Source organism: Puma concolor, chromosome E2 (assembly GCF_028749965.1).
Source record: "Puma concolor isolate L17-30 chromosome E2, mPumCon1.1.hap2, whole genome shotgun sequence".
Lineage (NCBI taxonomy): Eukaryota > Metazoa > Chordata > Mammalia > Carnivora > Felidae > Puma > Puma concolor.
In genome coordinates, this window is record NC_141681.1 from 13,990,547 (window position 1) to 14,007,981 (window position 17,435).

General features: G+C 60.4%; 1 protein-coding gene and 1 long non-coding RNA gene across 3 annotated transcripts in view; one reads left to right on the plus strand and one right to left on the minus strand.

The window, feature by feature from the left end:
• Window positions 1-1,026: 1,026 nt before the first annotated feature.
• VAC14 (VAC14 component of PIKFYVE complex) overlaps window positions 1,027-17,435 on the minus strand; it is a 102,564-nt gene continuing 86,155 nt past the window's right edge. Inside the window, exons 15-19 of one of the 2 annotated variants that reach the window (XM_025920638.2) lie at window positions 11,007-11,181; window positions 9,423-9,541; window positions 8,184-8,263; window positions 6,245-6,395; window positions 1,027-1,638 (exon numbers count right to left, since the gene is read on the minus strand). In XM_025920638.2, coding sequence (XP_025776423.1) covers window positions 1,476-1,638; window positions 6,245-6,395; window positions 8,184-8,263; window positions 9,423-9,541; window positions 11,007-11,181 — 688 coding nt within the window. In that variant the 3' untranslated portion in view covers window positions 1,027-1,475. The remainder of the gene's footprint in view (window positions 1,639-6,244; window positions 6,396-8,183; window positions 8,264-9,422; window positions 9,542-11,006; window positions 11,182-17,435) is intronic. The other variant, XM_086688939.1, reaches the window with a different exon arrangement.
• On the plus strand, window positions 6,392-12,432 carry LOC147573388 (uncharacterized). The gene is made up of 3 exons (XR_015244704.1): window positions 6,392-6,869; window positions 7,040-7,203; window positions 9,971-12,432. It is a non-coding gene; the product is annotated as an uncharacterized LOC147573388 (long non-coding RNA).

The following is a 17,435-nucleotide window of genomic DNA, read 5'->3' on the forward strand; positions in this document are numbered from 1 at the left end:
GGCGGACGGGCGGAGGGCTGGGCTCCTCCGGGTGCATCCCGCGGGCGCGATACACGACACACAGCGGGGGACGCACGGGCGTCAGCCCGCCCTGGGACGTTTCGTCCCGGGCACTGGCGAGTTCGGACGCTCCTCCAAAAGCTCTTTGGCCGCTCTTTCAGGCGGTGCCGAAGCCGCTCGCACGAGGGTCTCCAGGCTGAGCTTTTAGGGTAGTCGTTACCTGGTCGGGCAACCTGCTTACTCGGCAGTGGGGGCGGGTGTTGGACCAGCTGAGCAGGGGTGGGCTGCCGTCCCCAGTCCCCGACGCCCGGGTACACGTGCGTGGGGACGCACGCGTGTTCACGTGGACGACGGGTCCAGTACGGCCTGTCGTCCTGGAGACTCCAGGCAGGGAAACCCACCCTCGCCTCGCAGGGGGCCGGGGGCCCAGAGGGGAAAAGCTCGCAGAGCTCATTCTCCGAAACTCCAGGGACCACCCCTAGAGCCACCTGGGAGCTCATTAGGCCAATTAGACGCTTCCCAAAGCCTGGAGTCAGGTGCTCTGGCCTGATGGTGTGTATTGAAGCTTATTTAGCCAAATCAAGGGGGTGGGCACCTGGAAGGCCTCTTCCTCCCTGCACTGGCCTGGCTGGGCCTTCCCTTCCATTTCCTGTGATGCGCAGCGTGCAGTGAGCGCCCTTTCATTCCGAAACTCAAGATTTGGTTTTGTTCAATGTGGACATGGGGCATCACTATGGGGGAATCTGGATGGAAAAGTCAGAGTAGGTGCCTGGGAAGGTAGGGTTCAGGGTTCCAGGCCAGGCCAGTGCTTGGTGGTCTCCAGGAAGGGGTGCATCCTAGAGGTGAGAGCTGGGACCCAAGGACACACCCATCAGGGACTGTGCAGTGACCAGCCTTCCCAGGTGCAGCCAGCATTCCCTGGGGCCACCATGAGTCCAGCACTCCAGGGCAGGCAAGAAGGTCCTGGAGCATCTGCAGTATCAGGCAGGGAGCAGGTGCCCGTGGGAAGGAGCAAGCTGGTGCAGGTTGAAGGTTTTCTGTCACTTCTTTATTGGGGCAGGGGGTGTGTCATTCATATGGACTTCTGTGCTGGCCTCTAGTTGCAGACAGGTATGCATACTCCTAAGTACACACATCACTCAAGGCCAGGGCTCTGGTGGGCTGGAGAGGTCAAGCTCTTTTACAAGAGGATATTAGAAAGAGACCAGTTCCAGAGAATGGGTGGTGTCTGAGGCTTTGGCCCCACCCGGGTGGGAAGCCAGCTCTGTCTGAATGCCAGGGTGCAGCTGACAGCACTGGGGGCCCAGGGGGCTGGGCTATGAGAGGAGCTTGGATGGACAGCCTCTGTCCCCCCAACCCCGCGCTGGTGGCCAGGCCCAGCCCTGCCCTTGAGGCAGGTCTCCGAGCTCCTCAGGGAGCCCGAAGACCCCAAATGCTCCGTGGGGCCACTCCTTGGGCCCTTCTCCAGTCAGGCATCAGAGGACAACCCTCCGGTCCAGGTGGTCCCCACGCCCGCTCCGCTGGTGCCTCACTTCCAGGTGTTTCTTCTGGACCTTCTCAAAGTGCTGCAGCAACTCTGCATAGTCAATGCTGGGGGAATCCGCTTTCTGCGACTTGGGAGCTGCCTGCGGGCTGTCTCTGGGAAGAAGGAGAAGAGCTCAGTATCAGTCTCAGCATACATGGCAGGGAGCTGGGGGCAGGCAGCGCTGGGCATAGGAGGGCGAGGGTCAGGGCAGGGTCACAGGCTGATGGAGCTCAACCTTGGCGAGTCTGTCTGCCTCAGGCCCGGTAACCCTTGCCCAACAGCCCCAAAGTAGGGGAGCCTCATGAGCATCCCCTCCCCCTCAGCTGCTGGGACCAGTCAACACTGCTGCTTGGATATGGCCTTCAGTCTGTGGGCTGACGACAGGGCCCAGAGCAGGCATCGCATCGGGAAGCATTTCCTGTTTACGACTGGCTCCCTTTGGGGTGAAAGCCAGGGCTAGCAGCCAGCCAGGAAGCCAGCTGGGGCCTGGAACAGGGTCCAGGGAGGAGGGGGAGGAGGCAGCCTGGCCCTTTCTCTGGGGGCAGGACTAGGCCTGCAGACAACAGGGATTGTCTACTGCTGAAGAGTCTCTACTGGGCCTTCAGCTTGGCAGGACATCTCTTATTGAGTGTTGGGGTCCAGAGGCCTGCAGTCATTCCCTGTCCCTGGAGAAGGAGAGCTGGTCTCACCACTGGGCGTGCTGACGGCTCCTACAACTCCTGCTGCGACCACCCTCCCCGGTTGCTCTGTACAGCTGCACAAGTTGTGCAGCGCACAGCCACAGTGTACCTGATGCTCCCTAGAGTTGTGCGGCGTAGTAGTCCTGTTCAGCTTGTTCCTGGGGACCAGGTCCCCTTGGGTCCCTTCCCATTATAACCATCCCTTCGGCAAAGTCTCATGAAAGAGTCTGTTCCTCTTTCATTTTAGCCTCACTGGCTTGGGAAACAGATGTGTGTGGGCTGGGGAAGTATTTGCTTCTAGCCCCTGAGACCTAGTGGCTCTGGTAAGGGGGTCTCATGAAGGCTGTGGGCCGTTCACGGGAATCCCAGGGCCCTGTGAGTTCACAGGCTCCAAGAAGCAGCTGGGCACAGGAGCTAGAGAAGCCTGGATACAACCACTTCGTAGCTATTTGGCCTTGGGCACGTGACTCAGTTTGCTCATCCATAGAAGGGGACTGCCACAGGGGCCACTCCACGGTGAGGGGGTGAGGGTGGTTCATATAAGAGCTTAGCCTGGTGCCTAGCCCCAGCCTAGGTACCTCATGGGCAGCCACTGTGGTTATGACCACTATGCCCCCCTGAGGTGAGGCTGGCGAGGGTTGAGCAGCTTGAGGCCTGGGGTGCATCAGTGGCTCAGTACATTTTGGGGGAAACACGATGGCGCTTCACCTAAAGGAAACCCTTACCAATGAACTTGGCCCCTGACAGACATCTCTGACCATTCACCTGGCTGCTGGGGCAGGACCAAGGGCAGTGGGGGCCCTCCCCATGGTCAGGATGCCATCTGGAAGCTTAGAGGTGGCCCCCTGCACCCCTACTCAGTGTTGTTCCCTTCCTGTTGAAGATGTGCCATCTGAAGACACCTTGGATGGTGCCTTGGCTGCTGCTTTCCTGGGCCTCAGGCAACATTAATTCAACAAACATCAAGAGAAGCTAGGTGGGGCCCACTCTAGGGGCAGCATTCTGGACTCTGGCTGCCGTATGCAACTTCCCTGGGAACGGCACTATCAGGTGTCACCGCCTGGGCTTCTGGGGAGGCCGAGGGACACCCTGCAGCTTACAGCTCTAGCCCCAGGCAGTGACCAGGTGCTGCCCCAGGCGAGTAGGTGAGATGCGGGAGCGATCTGCAGGCCCGGACACGTGAGGCCAGAGCGGACACTGGAGTATGCCGTTGGATGCTGGGCGTTCGCGGGTCTGTGTGCCATTCCCCTCAACACTAGTGACAAGCACAGGCGTCTGGTCCAGAGGCAGGACTGAGATTAGGGGTTTCCATGGAGATGCCGGCAGTGGGCAGCAAACCTGGGTGATGTGCACAGATGTGGCCAGGGAGGCGCGGGGATGGGGAGGAGTGGGCCATACCCTGCACTCTCTGGATGATCATGGTGGCAAGCGCTGCCCTGCGTGACTCAGCCTCTCTTCCTGGATCCCTCCTGGCCTGAGATCTTGCAAATGGGGAGGAGCATGTCCCACGGGGGTAGGCCAGGGCTCCTCTCCCTGCCTGTCACAGTGGGCATGGCTGCTGCTCAGGCCCTTCGAGGTCTGTTTACAATGCTCCTCGGGCAATCAGTGACTGGGGACACCCCGCCAGCAGTGAAGATGAGATTCCAGAACCCAAAGCCAGCCCTGTCTCCTGCCACCCCACCCATGCACCTGTCACCAGGCTAATACTGGCAAGTGGCCCCAGATTTTCTTCAGAGGTCCCCTCCTGCCTCACTGAGATAATCTCTGGGGAGTGGCCTGGAAACCCGAGGGGGCCAGAGTCTCCGAGGCCTGCTGGTGCCTTGAGCACATGGAATGAGGGATGGGCAAGGGGTGCAGAACCCCCTCCCCACAACCGACCCAGCTGCTTCCGGCTTGCAGGCCTGTCAGGCAACCCAAAGCTGTCTTCCAGCTGCCTGCCCCTCCCAGGGCTGTGACTGTCCTCTTCCTCCTCTCCAGGGTGTGAGCCGTCCCTCTGTGCCCAGCGTTGCAATCTGACCCCTCCCCCAGCTGTTCTGGAGGCCCCTTCCCTGCCCGACGTCTCCCTGCCTATATCTGTGACACAGCTCTTCCTAGGTTCTTGCAAAGAACCGCTGGGAACCCAGGGCCTTGAGGGCTGGGCAGAGCCTCAAGCATCCATTTGGTCCAAATGCTCATTTACGAATGAAGAAACCCAGAGCCAGGAGAGGGGCTTGTCTAAGTTCACAGGGCAAACCCTCAGCAGAGCTGGGACCAGATCCTAGTCCAGGCCTCTGAACTGTCCACTGGCCTGCAGAATCTCCTACCTAAGAGGCCTCAACCCCTTGGCCCAGGACTTCTCTGACTCTGGCCATGGGGGGCTCTGAGAGAAGCCATTTTCCCCAGCTTCCCTCTGCAAACTTGTATCCTGGCCTGGAGCATGCAGGGAGAGCTCCTACCACCCTGAGCTTTACTTCCCCACCCTAGACAAGGAGATGTCATGTGCAGGAGAATGGCCCTTAGCCTCACAGGGTCTGTGGCCTGGCCCAGGGACCTCCCTCAGGAAGGCAGCCTGGCTGGGGGTGGGGGTGGAGACAAGAACCAAAGGTCACAGGGAAGCAGCTGTTCCTGTCTCCTTCTCCCCTACCCCTGCACCAAGAAAGGAGGAATCCTGAGTGCCTGCCAGGGTAACCCTAACACCCACTGGACATCGGAAATGCTGGTGCAGGGGCCAGGCCAGTGAAGCATGGTGTGGCTTCAGGGCCTCTGTGTCCCAGGAGCTAGAAGTATTCTGGCCAAGGGATTCCAAGTGCAAAACCCACCTCCCTGCTCCCCTGGGGATTACTTGGGTGTCACTAAAAGCAGCTGGGACAGTGCCTAGCCGTCATCCCAGAGCACTGCTGTCTGGAAAAAGGGGTGGAACAGGCCAAGAGCTGGGCCTTGGCCTGGGGGCCGTACCTGCTCGGGGCTCAAGCCCCTCCAGACAGCCTAGGGTGGCCAGCCTGTCAGGTGGCCCACACCCAGCCTCTGGAGAGGCCAAGCTGGGTGGGAGGGGTGGTGGGAGTCTAAACCCAGTGCTATGGAGGCACAGGGGCTGGGGTCAGAGTCCCTGCGTGTGAGACAGGCCATTTCAAGGCTGCCTGCATCAGTCCCAAGGGCCCAAGGCCGAGGCCCTTCGCAAGAGCGAGGTGCCAGGCCTGCCAAGTGGCTCTAACAGCCTGGGAGGGAATTCTAGACACACAGGGCATCTGATGCAAGCTGGGTGCGCTCCATTCAGCGTAAATCTTCTCAGTGGCTCTGCTTGTTTCCATGGCGACCTGACAAGTGAAATTTTCCATCTCGAATGCCAAATGCCTGTGGATGAGGCAAAGCCTCCAAGGGTTACCAAATATAGACACGGCCCAACAGGCTCTGGGGGCCGGGCCAGCAGCGGGTTCGGGGTAGGAGCCTGGCTGGACGCCCCCCACCCCGCAGGGCTGCAGCCCTCCTGCCCGGAGTCCGCCTTGCTGGCCTCGTGGTGGAGGTGTGCCCAGGTCCTGTTCTTCCCACGGGCAGGGTCAAGCAGCGTAGCCACGGTGCCTCCGTGTCCCAGTGAGGCTGGGGTCTCTCTGTGGCCCAGGTTGGAGCCTCTGCCGTAGATGGGGGCCGTGGTGGGGAGGACCGCCCGAGGCCCAGCTCTCACGCCTACTGCTGCAGGACTGGACACCGTCTCTGACCCAGGACATGAACTCCTCCTCCTGCAGTCTCCCTCCAGGGGCCTCCGTCTGGGTGATTCTGGCAGGCCCTTTCATTTTTTAGATTAACTCAACCCTGATGGCTGGGAGAAGATCCTGCTACTCTCTACCACCTCGCAAACACTCGCAGAAGCCCCCAGCCTGGTGCTTTAAGAGGCCTAAGTGTAAGTGGCCACGGGATGGCCAGTCTCCGCAGTGCCAGAGGAACGTGATGCCAAGGCAAGGGGACCCCTCTCGTGCCGAGTCCCTCTGGTCTGGCCTCTCCCAGTGGCGGAGGCCTCTGCCTCCCGTGGAGGCGGAGGGCAGCGGTCCCCCAGCCCGGCACTCACTCAGTCTGCAGCAGCTCGGGGTTGGGCACGCACTGTAGCCGGTGGGAGAGCAGCTGGAAGGCACTGCTCTGCGGCAGCAGCATGAGCAGGCCATAGAGGGCCTTGATCAGGTACGGGTTGTTCTTCACGTCCAGCAGCTGCAGGCGCAGATCTGAGGCAGGGCAGAGGGTAGAGGTCAGGGGTCAGGCACTGCCCTGGGCCACACCTCGGCCTGCCCGGGAGAGGGCCAGCCAGGGAGCTGTGGCTCAGAGAGGGGCAGGGGCTCCTCTACAGCCAGACATGCCTGCTCCCTCCTCCAGCAGCACCTCAGCCGTCCCCCGGATCTCGCCGCTCTTTCTTCCTGCCCACCCGCACGGCCGTCTGTCCCGAGAGTCGCCTCAGCCTGGTGACCCCAAGCTGCCGGTCCTCGTCCCTGAGCCGCTACACTGACTGCAGCCTGGTGATGAGGGGGCCTGGGGCCTGTAGTGTAACAGATTCCCTGTCTGCTCTGCACGTGCCAGCACAAGAGAGCTATAAATAGGGTGAGCGGGAGAGAAAGACCGGATTAGGACAGCTTTAAGGGAGGGCAGGGTAGAAAAACGCTCGTGTGTGGCGCTGAACACACACCAAACTCCGGAGTGTCTTGGTAGGTGCTTTTGGGAAGCCTCCTCAGACACCAGCCATGCCAGTACCCCACCAGATAGGAGAGGTGCCCCTGGTCCTGCCCAGCACCCATCCCATTTAAACGGGCCCACGCTTCCCTCCTCTGAGCCCCTCCGGGAGAATCACTGGCTCCTGCTTTCTTGTGTCTCTAAGGCCCAGTCCCAGGCATCCTTTGTGGAGAACGAGCCACAAACTTCAGGAGAGGCCATGTTACCCCGGAAGCAGCCGTGCAGGGGGCCTGGGCTGATGTTGGAGCCAGAGCAGTGAGGCCCTGCCCAACCCTCTCCCTACCCCAGGGAGGAGCCACCAATGGAGACGTGAGTAGACATCCCTGGGCGTGTGGGGTCAAGGCAGTCACCCCTGGGGGAGCCAGGCAAAGCAGGGTTGGGATGGGTGGTGGGCAGGACCAGGGTGAAGCTGCCGTGGTCGCTCCAACAAAGCCCTGGGCCTGGCGAGAAGGTGCCTGTCGTCTCTCTGGGGTCAGGCTGGACCTGGCCTCAGGTGAGAGTGTGCCTGGCTGCCCCAAGAGGCCCTTGGGGAAGTGAGATGTTGGGCCAGGGAACCACTTGGGACAGGCTTTGCTAAACTCTGCTGGGAACAGGGTCTCCCTCCTGCTCTCGTGTCTCCTGGGCATCCACCACCATGGGGCCTGGCCGAGTGGAGAAGCTCGGGCAGGTCACAGGTGCTGCCAGAGGGCAAGGGCTCAGCCAACTGGCTCAGCAGGAAGGAGGCCACCGGCAGGGCCACCTCCCTGCTCGCCTGCCTGACCTAAGTAAGCATGCAACTTTTATCCTGAGAGTCTCCTACTCTGGGGGGCAAGCACCGTGTGTGCGCCGAGGCACCAGGAGCTGTGCGCTCCCCAACCAGCTGCCACTTTTGCACATTCAGCCTGGATGTTACAATCAGGGAGCTCCTGCCCAGCCGCTCCGGCAAATACTCTGCTTTGTAGAGAGAGGAGGGCGTGGTGTGGGGAGGGGTGGCTGCGAACAGCTCTGGGCCAGCTCCCTCAGCAGCGGCCTGGCAGCACTACTCTGGTCGGCCGAACCACCCCCACGTAGGGATGTTATGGACCTTCAGGTGGGTTTGGCCATGCGCTGGTCACCTTGAGGTGCTTGTCCTGACACCATGTCTCAGTCCTATTGGACTGGACTCCCCAGCCCTGATTGTCATCCCCAGTCTTCCGTTCCTGACGTTCTAAGAAACACCCTGGGGTGAGTGCCCTCCCTGCCTCCCTCCCCAGAGGAAGCACAGCGGAGTCGGCTCCACCCCTGTCGCGCTCCAGAGGCGAGGCTCTTACATGTGAAGATGGGGCACTCGATCAGCTGCACCAGTTTATCCACCTCCGTGAGGAAATCCACCGTGACTTCCAGGTCCCCGCTGGGTGGGCAGGTCAAGGAAAGACTGGCTGGGATGGCCGATCTCTACGAGGGGCCTCTGCCGGGTGGGGCAACCGGAGAGCTGGGAACACATGCGCTTCCCACTGGGGCCCTGGCTTTGTAGGTAGAGCCTGTTTCTGCCTAAGCCCGAAGGTACACGGAGGACATCAGTCTCTCTGTTCCTATAAATGAGAAATGGCACAGCTGTCCCCCCCCCTGCAGGGGCACTCCGGCTCTGCTCTGTGGCTCTCTCCTCTGCGCCCTCCCAGCTCTGAAAGGCTCTTATCTCAGCCCTGCAGCCTGTGTTGGGGGGAGGGGGAGGCTGAGCGGGAAAGGTCTTGGTTCCTGCCTGAGTGGACGCTTGTCAGCAGGGCCAAGGTCAGGGCTGTGGCAAGTGTGTGGCCTGTGGTTTCTGGGCCACGCCAGTGGCCGAGAAAAGCAAATCTAGGGTGTGGAAGGAGAGCAGGCACCCTGAGGGAGTGAGGCCAGGCCCCACCGACCCTTAATGGAGGCACCTTAGGGACCCTCTCTCCTTACCCCCAACTCATGGCCCGTCAGGAAAGGAGGCCAATTTTGCATCCTAAGTAGTTCTTCAATCCAGTAAGCTGCTTTACTGCACTGTTTTAAGAACTGTGACCAGTGTGCCCATGGATGCCTTTCACAGGCCCTGAGGCGTGCTGGGGGTCTTCTCTCTTGCTGAGGCCTCTCCCCCAGCTGGCTTCTCCCCTCTGGGTCACTGCCCAGCTGGGCTGTGGCTCTGTGGCCCAGGTCCCTGAGCTCCTCACCAGCAGTGATGCAGACGCTAGAGCTCAAGCCCGCAGACCTCGCTTAGGTCAGCCCCACCGCCCCCCGCCCCGGGGCCCTCTCACCTAGGTGGCTCCATCAGCACCCGTCAGCACCAGGCTGGGCCCACTCAGCCTCGATGCCTGGCTTACAAGGTTTCTCCAGGGCCAGCTCCCCTCCACAAGACCTAGATGACCCCATCCGCTGCCAACAGTGCTCTCCCCCGCGCACCCCTGGCCACGCCCTCGGAGGTCCCCATGTCACAAGGCCTGGAGGCAGCGCACAGGGACGGGGTAGGAGTGTGGCAGAAAGGGAGCACTTGGCCCCCGCCTGTCCCTCAGTGACTGGACGGGAAGGACAGTGAGAACGAAGGATACAACTTCTGGATGAGGTCATAGGCGTGCCGGTAGTTCTGGGTGAGGAAGCACAGGGACACCGTGGTGACTGGGTTGTGGCACCAGGAGCGGTACAGGCAGCAGAACAGGTTCTGGCTCTCCTGAGGAGGAAGAGGTGTGAGCGGCTGGCAGAGCCCCTACTCTTCCTACCCGGGGTCCTCACGGGGCCTGAGATCCAGGGGCCCTCGCCCAACGCCGGGGAGACAGCTCAGCACCCAGGGCTGCGTTTGGCAGCCCAGCTGGGAACGAGTTGTCACAAAGGAAATGCTGACAGCTCTTCCTCAGACCCTGTCATTACTCCCAGTCCCACAGAGCCACGTGGTGGCGGCTGTGAGGGCCTGGTCAGGCGTGAGCCCGTCCTCTGTGCTGGCATTTGTGCCCTCGGCAAAGAACGGTAATTGTCCTCCTAGAACTCTGTGGTCCTGGAGCCTGTGGGGCTTGGAGGGCTGTGGGGAGGGCTTGGGTGTGGGCAGGGAGGAAGCTTCCTCAGGGCCTGGGCTCTCCCTGGCAGCATCCCGTCTCATTTTCAGATGCCATCTCCTCCCTCGTCTGCAGCCCACCTGGCACTCAGGAAGCGGCCCAGAGGCTGAGCCCACACCCCGAAGGGAGCCCCTGCCCTGAGGAAAATTCTTAAGTCCTCTGCGAATGTCTGGAAAGAACCACAGGAAGAAGGCAGAGGTGTGGCCTGGATCATTCCGAGCTGCCTGGCCCCAGATGCCCCGATGCAGGCTTGGAGGTCCTTGAGACGCGCGGAGAGGGAGCAGAGGCAGCGTCTGAACTGGGAAGGAGGGTGTGGGGTGGAGACCACAGCCCACATCGGGGAACGAAAGCCCTGGAGCCACCGGCACATCCAGGACAGTTCAGCCTCCTGCCCTTGGGCCGAGCGAGACCCTTGACCCGAGCGAGACCCTTGACCCGTGTCCCCCAGAGCAGGATGACAGGATGGTGAGCTCCTCCGGGCTCTCTCTGATCAGCCCTGGTGGTTCCTTATCCGGAGCCTGAGCCGGGCAGTGCTGTGACACCTTGACTTAGGACAGGATGCCTTGTGAGACAGACATGTCTAACTGTTGGAGAGAGGGGACAGGGCCAGGGAAGAGGGCATGGAGGCTAATAACCCCTGATGTCTGGCAACGCTGTCATCCAGAAACCTGACTCAGACAGCGTGGCATGAACTGCTGGGTCCCGTAACATGGTCCCAGAATCCAATCCACTCATTCTGCGAAGGGGCAGTGACCCCCTCAGACAGTGGGGTGGGGTATGAATGAGTGGAAAACACACTGTCTTTGGTGGATCCGGAGGGCACGTGGACCCTAGAGTCCAGAGCCTTCCGTGGGCAAAGGTCTCCACAGTGGGTGGCTAAGGAAACCACTTGGGACTTACTGCCACGGTTGCCACTTCCACGTAGCTAACCCAGGGCAATCTGTAGTTTACACCTGACCAGGAGATCTGAGTTCATCCTGTCTCCTCTCTGTGAGCCTCCTGGGGCCTTGGGGTGGGGTAGCACGGCCGTGTGCCCGAGTGCACGCGGGATTAAACCCAGGGCCCGAGCCCACGGACACGGAGTACCAGGGTCTTCAGGTCCTTGAGCTGGTTTCTCAGCTGGAAGAGCTCTGTGGAGGTGAGCAGGATGGTGTTGAGGGTGTGGACCATGGTCGAGGCGAACTTGAGGTCCTCCTCTCGGAGCAGGATGTCCGCCATCGAGTGAAAGATGTTCTCTGCGTTCAGCAGGAGGCAGAGCTGCCTGGAAAATAGGCAGAGTAGAGGTTACGGAAACCTCCGGGCTTAACCTAGGAATCCCCTCTGGCGGCATCCTGAGGGAGCCTGCTCTCTCCTGGGTTTGGCCTGCAACCTCAGCTCTGAGGCCTGTGGGGGTCACTGGGGCCTGGCTCCGTGCCTCCCAACACCACTCACCCTGGCTCAGCGACTCCAGAGCCCCCACAGGCTGGATTTACCTCCCTTCCCTGCCCCAGGCCCCAAAGTGGAATTCTGAGAGAAACAGTGGGCCTCTGCCTACCGATATCACCACAGGAGCGCCAACTTACCTTTCCGATCTCCCGCATACCAGAGCGATGCCCCCCGCATGCCAAGCTACTCCCTACCCTTTCCCACCTTTACTTTTTGGATAGAGATGATCTTCGTGTGACAAAGAACACACGTACTGGTCATTCGTGTCCTCTGCCCTCCCCGTCGGCGTCAGGAACCTGTTTGTTTTGTTCGCAGCTGCACCCCCACCTGGAGTACACGGTGCCTGCCGGTAGCAGGGGCCCAGGGGGTGCTTGTGGGATGAACGAACCCTATGACAACCCCGAGTTTTCTCTTTGCTGCCTGGATAATGAAACGCTGGTACAGGGAGACAAAGTGACTTGACCACGGGGCCAAGCTAGGGACTTCTACGGCCTCTTTTCCTTCCTGCCACCTCTTCTCCAGTAATAGTCTTGCCGGGAATAAGACTTGGGCTTCGTGCAAATGAGTCTCCATTTTATTAAAAGGAAAACAGGAAATCCAGAGAATGGAGAAAAGGAGATTTTTCCAGGGTCCCTGGGCCAGATGACGTCAACAGTGACAGGCAAGTCTCAAGGACAGACTCGGAGGAAGCCTGGTGACTGCCCTGGTGTGCCATGGTGCCCATGGAGGGCTGGCCTTGAGGGTACGAGTGGGCCTTCCTGTCGGGAGTCCAGGGATCCCAAGGCTCCTGAAAATCCAGAAGGGCAAACCAGGGAGCCGGCAGGTGGGGCTTGGAGGGGAGGGGTGTGGCCACTGAGCTCCTGACTGTACCAGCACGGTACCCCCTCCCATTTGGGGTTCAGTCTGTCCGCCTGCCTCCTGGTCTCTGCTTCTGGAAGTATACAGATTAGGACTCCAGCCTGTGGGGACAAAGGTCTGAGGCCTCAAGGTCTCGTGTGCTAAACGTGAATCACATTTGGAGTCAACATGCCTGAAACATGTCTATCCCAGGTCACTGAACTCACACTAAACTCTGCATTTATCAGGGTCTGGTTTCCTGCCTCCCTCTGAATACCAGCCATGCCTTGGGGCCAGACAGCAGAAGATTCTTCCCCACCCCCGGCTCCAGAAAAATCCCAGAGCATTTGGTAATGGAGAGGCCAAACCACGAAGTGCAAACAGTGGGCAGGCCGTCTCCAGCCCAGGCCCAGCTAGAAACGGCAGCCTTGGGCAAGAACCCACCAGAGAAGTGGAAACAAGGCTGTTGGGGGGTGGGGCTGGAGGGTGGTGTGGGAAGGGCTCTGTCATCACCTGGGTGGCTCCTGACCAGCTGGGTGACCCCAGTGTCTCTGGGCCACAATTTCTTTACCTCCTAATTGGGGGTAATACCTGCTTGTACAGTGGTGGCTACTCAGAGGAGAGCTGCCGAGACCAGGGATGGCTCATGTGGGGGTACATGGTATACGGTGACTGGACCCTAGCTGGGGTGACAGCCAGCTCACAGGAGGAAGCCTGGCCTTTCTGTAGAGCACAGACAGCACTTTCCGTCCCCTCCTGAGCCTCCCACCCCCGGATAAGCCCCGTCTCCAGGGCTGTGGGATAGAAATGTTCCAGGAGGGCAGGCCAGGGAGGAAGGGGAGCATTCTGACAAATGGTCACAAATGCCCGTCGGCTGCAGCTGCTGCCGTCTCCATGACAGAGGCCAACAGCTGAGGCTCTGCCAGGCAGCGCTCTCCAGGGACCGCGGGGCACAGGGACCTGTAGCAGCCAGAGGGCCGGGGTGGCACTCTCACAAGAGGACAGCCGGGGAGGTGCAGGAGGGCAAGCAAAGGGGGTGGTGGTAAGGACAGGTGGGCGCCCTGGCCTCCTGGTGTCCCTCAGAAGCCAGGGACACTATGCACTACAGAAGGTGAGGGATGATGGAGTTTTCTGGAAATGCTCTTCTCCTGCCACCCGTGACAGCACACTCTCCTGGCTTTCCCCTTCTTCAGCAACTGCTGCTCCTCTAGGGTTGTGCCGGTTCTGTGCACGCGCACTGTCTCTCTCTCTCTCTCGTCTGCATCTCTTGGTGGCTGAGCCAGCTCCTCTATTTTCAAGGCTGTCTCTAGATCAGCAGCTGTCCAACGGGCATTTCAAACTTGGCAGGGTCACAGCACAACTCTTTGGGTCCCCCCAGGCCTGCGCCCCAGCCTTCCCCATCTCAGGAAGCGGTGTCACTGCTGCGGCCACCTAGCTGCTCCTCCCAAACCAAGGAAGGAGTCGTCCTCAATCCCCTGGCCTCTCTGCCCAGTGCGCTTGCCAGACCGGGTATCTCTTCTGGTCAATTCCAAGCCGGCTCCTCACGGGTCTCCCTGCTGCTTCTCTCACCCCTACAGTCCACCCTCCCAGTGGACTGCCCATTGGGGCAAGCCTTAAAAAGTGCTAAACAGAGCACGCCCCTCCCCAGTGACTTCCCACTGGATCTAAACAAACACGGCATGGCTCCTTGCCATGCCTCCAGGATCTCACACCTTCTGGTCACTTCTCTTCAACTTCAGCTCTTAATACTCCTCCTTCACTCCTGGCACGCTGGCCCCTTGTGCTTTCCTTCTGCTCCTGACCTCCGCCCTGGCCTGGAAAAGCTCTGCCAAGGGACCAGCGCGTGGCCAGCCCCCTCTGGTTGTTGAGCTGTCAGCTCTAACTCCGGGCCGGGGGAGGCCTCTGTCCAGGGCTCATCTCCCACCAGCCCTTTCTAAGGAAAGTCCTGTGTCTTTTCTGAGCATTTCTCACTACCTGGATCATCTGACAGACTGTTTACAGGGTCCTAGCTGTCTCTCACTCTAGAACGTGAGCTACAAAGGGCAGGGCCCTGCTGTGACCTCATGACAAGGGCATGGCACTGAGTAGCTGCTCAATAACCACTGCTGAACGTTAGGGTATGGATGTGTCAAGGCCCGGCAATACTCTGGTGCACCACTCCAGCTCGCTCCCTCTGCTCATCCTGGGCAGGCCCCTGCATACTGTGCACAGGCCTGTCTGCAGAGAGCAGCCTCCCAGATGCTACATTTCCCCCCTTATCACCCAGGGCCTGGCTGCCCTGCCCAGGGAATGTGGGAGGCTAGTTCAGCGGAGACCCCTGAACCCGTGCTGTCAGGACACGGCAACAATACGTAGCACCAAGGAACCTCCCCCAAGCTTCACTCATGAAATCACCACAAGAGGCGAAGGGAGGGAAGCTGGGAAGACGTACCCCAGAGAGGTGCAGCGGTGGGGGGCACACACCCCATCCAGCCTCAAGCCTCTGGATGTTTGCTTCAGCGGGGTTGTCTCCTCTGCCCCAGGAAGGGCTGTTCTGCCCCCTACCACTGTGGCTGGGGCAGGAGAGAGGGAGGTATGCAAAGGCAGGGGCTGTCTTGTCTTATCCAGCCTTTGCCATCCCATCCCAAGGTCACCCCAAATCGGGGAGAAGAAAAACAATTCCAAGACTGCTGGGACACGATGCCTCCAGAAGGCAGGAACAAAGAAATATTAGCTAGCTCACTGGAAGCCCTTAACCGCACGCCAGGCACCGTGCTGAGGGTGTTACAGGAGCCCCAGTGGGACGGGCAAGGGGTGATGTGAAAGAACAGCAGCTCCAGTCGCCGCAGGCTCAATGGGTCCTGGGCATCTTTGGGGGAGGGGAAGGTGAATCTGGGGAGGTCAGCTGGGCCATACCCTGGAGAGTTCTGACTAGCTGAACAGGAAGAGGATGCTGATTCCTCTTCCTAAGTAAGAAGGTTGGGTGGGCACCCACTTTTCACTTCAACCTCGACCCCATGACATGGCCTGCAAAGGTGGCCTCCGATTCCAGAGGCCCAGCCCTAGGGTCCTCGTGTGTCATCTCGAGGAGTCCTCACACACCGGGCAGGGGGGTACACCCGTCACTCCACACGGAGAGCACCACGCTGCCAGGCACACAGCTGATCAGGGGACAAGGAGCGGAGGATCCGGACCCAGAAAAGTCCACTTCCAGAACCTGAGCTCCTGTTCCTCTTCTGCCTCCTTGGTGCCCGTCCACGCCCCGTGGTGGCCTGGCAGATGGTCGCCTCGCAGGGCTGCTGAACCATCGCCTCTCTGTTGAGTCCCAGCCCTGCCTGAGCTGCCTGCCTGGCTCTCCAGCACAGCATCAACAATGGAACACAGCTTGCAAACATTAAACATTTGCCTGTACTTTTAATACTCACATTAAAGTGCTATTCATCATGAGACAATGGCTTGCAGAATGCTTGGGGACAAGGTAGAGAGGTGAGGCAGGAGGAATCTACTTGGGACCGGGAAGGCGCAGCCTGGAGGCCCACCTCAGGACAGGGGCCCACGTGTTTGCCTGGAGGTGGCTGCGGGTACGTAGCCAGAGCCCCGCACATGGGCTCTGCCTCCCCCTCCTCCAGCCTCCTGCTGCCTGCCTGGGCAGCTGTTCCCCTACTTCTGGGTTCGTGTCGGGGAGGGAACAGTTCTCTTGGTCCCTCTGTTATATACCAGGAGCTCTCAGGGGAGCAGCTTGCTTCCGGCCTGATCCAAGACAGGGACCCTCACTTTCCCTTCCCTAGTGGATTGAAATGACGCCGCCTTGCCCAGAGAGGTGCCTTCTTTGGGGGTGACTTCAAAAGGCCAAGGCCTACGGCAGGGCCAGGGGCGGGCACTCTGGTGCAGGGCTGGCCTGGAAATGGCTGCACAACACTTGCCAGACCGGTGTGAGCTTTGTGTTGCCGTCAACCACTAACATTGGCCAAGTGTCCACGTGCACCAGACTCTGGCCCTGAATGGACACCGGCCACAGTGGCAGATGCTCTCCCCAGCCCCCTCTCTGACACCCACGCACGGCCCCTGCTTGAGGGGATGTGTGGGCCAGAGCAGGTATGAGGAGGAAGGTATCAGGTGGCTCCAGAACGGCCAGAAGTCCCGCCCGTGAGGCAACAGCTGCTGCCCACCTCATGGGAGAAAGGCACAGGCAGAGGCCAGCCCCCACTAAGCCAATAGGGAGTCTGGTGCTCGTCCTTCAGCTTGTCCTGGGAGCGGGAAAGGGGCCACATGCTGCTTTTCCTCTAGGGACTTACTCAGGCCACCAACTCGGGCAAGGCCAAGACTTGATTTGGAGGATAAGACCTGCCCAGTGGCTTTGAGCTCCACCCTGCCCCCATCGGGGCCAAGTGCAAAGCAGGAAAGAAGAGGGGAACACTGCTGTCTGAGGGTGCAAGGTGGGGGCTGCTGCTGCCTCCAGATGCCTCTCTCCAAGTGGCCGGTCCCACTGTCACACGGTTCATTCAGTGGGGCTGGGCAGGGCACGAGGCACAGGGTTCAGCGCTGAGGAGGCCTGTTTGGCTAGTGGGAGAGGGGAAAGGGGGGGTGAGCAGTTCCCTTGAGGACAGATGCACCCCAGGGCCTGGGGAGGCGCATGGCGGGGCCAAAGGAGGGAGGGAGCTGGAGAGTGGGCTCTTCCCAGGGCCAGGCCCATGTGCGGGAGCAGGGGCCCGTAGCAGGGTGGGGGTCCTGGAGGGCAGAGTCCCCAGCCTGGGTACCCTTCCTGGGGAGGAAGCAGTCTGGCTCCCTGCCATGCTGTGCTCTGGGGAATCTGAACTCTGCCGTGTAGATTCGGGGAAGATGTAACACTTCTTCCCATGACCCCGCTTCCTTGCGCCCTCTGAAAACAAGACGAGCAAGACTGTCACGGCCAGAAGCTGTCGCCCCTTTCACTGTCAGCCGATCAGTCCCGGCCCATTTGCAAGACGCGCACGCTGGCTCCCTCCTGGGGCTCTCCTCCTGCTCCGGTCCCCAAGTAAGGGCATGCTGATGCCCCCCACACCCCCGCCCCCAATCGTTCTGACACGGAGCCCAGAGCTGAGGGCCGGCCAGGGAGGCAGAGTGAGCTCATCTGCACTCATGGGGTGGTGGGGGCTGCTGCCCTCCTCTCCCCTCCCCTCCCCTCCCCTTCCACAAGCCTGGCTTTTTAAAGAGAGACAAAAGGCAAAGGCAGACGATGTGTCTGACCCACGGAGGGGATGCCTGGGGTGAGCGCTCAGCCCAGAGGGCCCAGGA